Raw genomic sequence first — 6069 nt, forward strand, 5'->3', positions numbered from 1 at the left:
AACTAGGTAAAACTGGAACAGTCTGAAAAGAACAATTTTAAAGCCAAACTCCAGTATGTACCATTTTGAGGTCATAACAATAAACCATGATAATACCCCTTTGAACCTCAGAAGGTCATAGCACAAGTCATAAAGGCCCAGCCGTGCAATCTTGACAAGCATTTTGTAATTTAAACTAAACCGGGGCGCTTGTTAGGTCGACGTGTGCTGTGTGGTGCCAGCCTTTGTCAATGAGTTACATTGAGTTTCAGGAATCATCCACTTCGGGCAGGTCACCCTGGATCACATCTGCTTTACAATCAAATGACAACTCTGATTGTCTTTGCATGCATGTAAAATTATGCAATAGAAAGTTTTACCTCTAGTTCATCTTCTAATCAGTTATAGGTCCACCTGTGTGATGTTATGCAAGACTCTCATAAAATCTCATGATGACTTCAAGAACAAATTCATTTCCTTTAAGTCCACCACTGTAGATAGAAAACCCTGCATATTGTGTACATGCAGCCATCAAGATTCAGAAATGTTGATTTTCACTTGCTGTTGTGTTAGTCTTTATTGCCTTTTCTGCAAAAAAATCCATTTCGGGTCAAATGACCTTTGACCATCCTCTGTCTCCCATAAATTCATTACCGCATGCACTCAACTGTCAGCTCAGACTTTGAGCCTTTTTATATGTGCCTGTTCGTGACAGTTAAAAAGTCGTTCACAGCTGAAACCAGAAAACACATTGATGCAACCTTTTAGAGGCACCCAAAACTTGCTTTGTGCTCCCTATCTTAACTTTTAATATCACTTTCAATAGAAATACATATTTTCTTCAACTTACTGCACATGTTGAATAGTTCAATCTGCCTGTCTTTATATGGACTTTGCACAAAATTGTTGGCCACCAACCAGAGATCCGCCCTCTGTTCCTTTCCAACTCTCCTCTCTCCAAAAGTGTTGCACAACTTGTTTTTAACTTTCTTCATGCGAATAAAAAAAGGAAATAATTAAAGGATTCCTTTGAAAACTGCAAAGCAAATGCATGCCCCAATACATTCTTGTCTTTAAAACATTTATCAATCTGACAGATATCACCAATCATTTCCAACCTGATGAAATGTTCACAATTAAACGGATGTGACTTTATTAGGCAAGCAAAAAAAAAATGCCGCCATCAGCAAAATTAAGAAGAAGAAAAAAGAGGAAAAAGATCAGGTTGACCTTTGTTCTGCTTTCAGGCAGACAAAAACAAGCAGAGTATAAAAGGAGAGGCAGCAGCTGAGGGGCACACTTGTTTTTGCACAAGGGCTGCTGCAACTCAACGCCGTGCAGGGGCAAGCTTTCGACAAAAAAGGTATCAGACTCGTTTGAAATTATATTTATAAATATCCACAGCCTGATTATTACTGATTGTGCCTGATTTGTGTTCATTACTTCCATAGAAATTTCACAGGAACAGATTGTGTGACGGACTTGTCCTGTTTACTTTACAAATGAGTAAACTAACAATGTAGAAGTGGCTCAAACAAATTATTTACGATTCAGTTACTGATTTGGTCTGTAACACGTGACAGAAAAAAATGCAAACATGCTGATCATTGCTTTCCAAAGTAAAAGGAAATGCTTGAACTTGTTTCAACACAGACGGGCAGTCTACAGAAATCACAGAAGAATCTGAAATTCACAAGTTTTACTTTTTAAACTAAGAAAGGTATCCCTGATAATCAATCAATTGTCCATTAGTCGATAAATCATTGTACCTCTAGTTTCGACCAAATATTTGTCATTTATTCGGGGGGGGGGCACCATAATTTGTGCCCCATGCAATAAACATTTTTTCAATAAACATCCTTTGCTGATGGACACCTTTGCACAAGAGATATTTTATTTCTGATGTTGTCTTTCTCCTTCAGCAGATAAGGAGAGACAAGGAGGAGCAGGAGGCATGTGGGCGAGCCTCAGCCTGCTCCTCGCTCTCTGCCTGCTCCAGGGGGGCAGCGCGGAGAGCGAGGGGGACGGCGGGCCACGCTGTCAGCCGCCGCCCGATTGGAAGATCGGGACGGTGGAACCCATGAAGGCCATGATGGGCCGGGTGACGGTAGTGGCCCTTTTGCAGGCTAGCTGACTGTTCTGTTTGGTGCAGGCATCCAGGTAAATAGCAGTTGTAAAATTTCTGCTGCAAAGGAATAATAGATTGTAACCTTTTTTTAAATCATTTTTTGCTCCATCTAGAATGGATAACCTGCGCCTGCAGATGGAGAGTCAGGGTTTGAAACACGTGACCTACATAGTGGTCAACCATCAGGGGGCGCAAGCACGACATCTGCATCCCATGCTGGAGCAGAGGTTGTCCACCAACATCGCGCTCTTCAAACAAGAAGAACACCAGCCGGACGTGTGGCAGGTGCTGAACGGAGCCAAGGATGACTTTTTCATCTATGACAGGTTTGAACGACTGGATGTGATTGTCCATTTTGCAAACTCAATTTACGGCAGAGTTGACGATGCATTTTTCTTTTCTTTTACCTTTTAACCATCAGATGTGGACGCCTTACTCGCCAGATTTCACTTCCATATTCCATCATTGGCCAGGGTCACATTGAGAGTGCCATCAAGGATACCTACTGCCAGCGCTTATGTGGCACTTGCACATATGAGGTATGATTATTATTATTAGTAGGAGTAGTACAAAAGTACAAAAGACGATTCGATCTGAGGTGGGATATAATTCAAGGACGGTACATTTTAAAATGTAATCATTCGATTCAGTTTGGTTCAATCAAAACCCATTTTCGGAGTCAAATTTTGTTACAACCCTAATATATACATATATTTATATGCACAGTACATATGGCACCTTGGTTTTATACTACTACAAGCTGCCACTGTTTTACAAGTTAACTTATTGCATGTGAATTTTTCAGAGTGCTGAAATCCCACCAGAGTGTCAAACAAATACAGAAGTGCCTCCCGATGCTGTCCCAGCAGTTGACACCGAAACAGGACATCATGGTCATCACCATCACATGCATCACCACCCTCACCCCCATCACCCCCATCACCCCCATCACCACCATCACCACCACCATCAGCATGCGCACCACAATCACGACCCCAGTCTGGGTCATGATCAGCACGGAAACCACCAAGCCCAAAGCCAAAATCACCACAGTTTAGGGGAACAGGCTGGTCCGGGGCACTCGAACTTAGAGCCCCAGGAGGCACAGGGTGCGCCAGTGATGCAGCGGCCGTGAGCAGCCGAGAAGTCGAGGTGAAAATCCAAGCACGACTGACGGACCGCCGGTTCCGACGGTGACGTCGCTACCGCGGCCAGCTGATGCTGACACTGACGGAGGCTGTTGGGCGAGACGGTCGAGCCGACCCTGTGACGCTGTCAAGAGGCGCTACCCGCCACATGACAGTGACACGGGAGGGACGAGTCCAATCACATCAGCGAGACCTGACAGTGACGCTCGTCCCCGGTCGGCTGACAGCCGCCTCAGCCGGAACAGTGACCCTGACCCCCGGGGGTCGCGAGCTGAGAATGAGGCCATCTGTAAAGCTGGCCGTGATATCATTCTCGAATAGGAACACCAGCTCACGTCACCCGTCGTGCAGTTAGACCGCCGTGTTCCCAACTGACCTTTTCCCCTTTTGAACCCTTCCATCTTTTATGAAACCAGGCGCACAAACTACGCTCTAGTGGCGTCTGGGTGAAGTCAGGATGGCAGGGATGGGAGACAGGTCATGAAGGAACATGGTGGACAGTTTTTCACGAAAAAACTAACAATTCAACTATTTGTGATTTTTGTTTTGTTTTGAAAAAGTAGCAGTATGACTTTAAGACAAATTTTCAAAAAGTAGGATTTTTGTCTTGTAGGCAAGGCTTTAAAAAACTACAATGGGCAAGTGATTAACACATGATAGGTTCAAAAAAGAAAAAAAGGATCGACGAATCTTCTTGGCTAACGTTAGCTCCTCCAAAGCTTGTCTTTTGGTGGAGAGGTATCACATCTTCATAGTTCCTTAGCAACCAACATGACTGCCTGTCACTACACATTCCACCATAGATGATGAAGCAAGAAAAAAATGAACTATATAGTATATATCTACATATTATTGTTGAGGGGGATGCAGCTAAAACCACTGAAGTACAGAATGTAAGAGAGTTTGGCATGAGAAACTAATCTTTGGAGGGCATAGCCCGAATGCATTGGCATATTAAGGCACATTAATTACATGGTTAAGCACAATACTAATTCAATTTTTCATGCACATATCTTTTTTTCTTCCTTGTACTAGATTTACTTGCAAATTGCACACAGCTAAACAAAGTTAAAAAAAAAAAACACTGTCACAAAGAGAGAGGAATGAAGTTTGGATGACTTTTGTAATACACACTGTGGTTAATGATGGTTTCTGCGGGAAGGTAAAATGTCACCCGGAAATCTGATGCCCTCACACAGCAATGTATTGAGAAGTGAGTTTGTGAATTATACATGATGTGAAAAGACAGTGAAATAAACTTTGATTGGATCGCTTCATCTGTGTTTGTCTTTTGCATTAAAAAATTAGAGAAAAACGAAGGCATTCATAATCAACATTAAAAAAAAAGATCTCAAAACATTCCCAAATGAGTAAAAAAATTGTTGACCAGTGTAACTGATCACAAAAACTGCTGACAAAAACAGATACATTTAAACCAATTAAAAATAACAGCTCTAAAAACACACTAATAAATTATTTCATGTCCATGTAGCTCTCAATTATTTCATGTCTAAATTAATATTATGACATGACACGTACCAAATTTGTCCAACAGATGACGACAAAGCTCCATAAAGAAGACAAGATCTTATACAGCTCAGGAATATACGTCTCTGAATTCTGGTTTTACAAGGCACGTCATTACTTGCACTATTGAATGAGATTGTTCAACTAATGTTTTGTTAGTTTTAGCCATGTTTGCATTGTCGCTTAGCAGCAATCTTCGAGCACAATTAAAACACAAAAAAAACATGCTGACGAATAAATTTGACAGTCGAGAAAAAAGTTGTGCAAGCTTACTTAATGCTAACACAACAGAAAAACATCATTTATTGGCAAACAAGTTGGTTTTTGTGTCACGATAAAGCCTTTTTATTTCAATTTCATAATGACACATTGCTCATCAAGCATCAACGTGCATCACCTTCATCTTAGAGCCATGTGTCTGAATGTCCTACATCTAAAAAGGTCAACAAGCAAGTGGAGGAGATGAGTTAGGCCGAGGTGTACCTTGTCCATGTGGGCGTAATTGGGCTGAAGAGCCAATACAAGGGGAAGAGTGACTTATGGCTAATTAGCCGCAATGTCCTGTGAGTGGCGGTCAGTGTGATTCAATCAGCCCCCATACAGAGCAGCGGTACACAGCCTCCGTCTTAATTGGCCAATAAGCTTTCTCCGGGGGTCTGCACTCCCCCCCCCCCCATCTTCTTCACCACCGCTCAGGCCAAGGAGAGTGAAGCACACACACGACATGTGAACTCATTCACACAGTGTGCCTCTATGTGGATCACAAACAAGCCAGTATTCCAAACACATGCACACACACATGCATATTTAGGTGTGAGCACACGCCACACACATACACCGCACTTAGGCACACAGGGTGAAAGGTGGTCATCCTGGAAACGATGCACACACATACTAAAGGGTCAAAAGAGGTCACCCTGCACACGGACAATAGAACGACATGTACACCAACACACAGACATCCTGCAATTTGTACAGACAAATATAATTGACTACATGTGCCTGCGCACACACCCACACGCTCACACTGGGTGAAAGGAGGTCCGCCTTCCTTTTTGTGCACTAAAACAACAGAAATACAAGAACACACAAGAACATTGCCTCACACACACAAACAGATTATTGCACTCGACAAAGGGTCAGAATTATGAATCCTACCAAGCGACCACACACACAAACCTTGTGCCACAGCAAGGTAAAAGAAGAAAAAAAAATTGCACAAACCTGAGTAAATAGTGCAAAAGAAATTCTATGATTTTTTTTTTTTTACAATTTTCTTCAGTGTGG

At 42.3% G+C, this 6069-nt stretch overlaps 1 protein-coding gene across 2 annotated transcripts; it reads left to right on the forward strand.

Moving 5' to 3' along the window:
• Positions 1–1215: 1215 nt before the first annotated feature.
• Positions 1216–4530, forward strand: LOC119127076 (selenoprotein P). 2 transcript variants are annotated; one of them, XM_037258786.1, is made up of 5 exons: positions 1216–1342; positions 1905–2139; positions 2221–2433; positions 2529–2646; positions 2913–4530. In XM_037258786.1, exons 2-5 carry the CDS (start codon positions 1934–1936, stop codon positions 3240–3242), a joined length of 867 nt encoding a protein of 288 aa, XP_037114681.1. In that variant the 5' UTR covers positions 1216–1342; positions 1905–1933; the 3' UTR covers positions 3243–4530. The 2 variants fall into 2 exon arrangements, with proteins under 2 accessions (XP_037114681.1, XP_037114680.1); XM_037258785.1 differs by having other exon boundaries at positions 1218–1342; positions 1902–2139.
• The last annotated feature ends 1539 nt before the right edge of the window (positions 4531–6069 follow it).

The sequence above is a fragment of the Syngnathus acus genome, chromosome 9 (genome assembly GCF_901709675.1).
Source record: "Syngnathus acus chromosome 9, fSynAcu1.2, whole genome shotgun sequence".
NCBI lineage: Eukaryota > Metazoa > Chordata > Actinopteri > Syngnathiformes > Syngnathidae > Syngnathus > Syngnathus acus.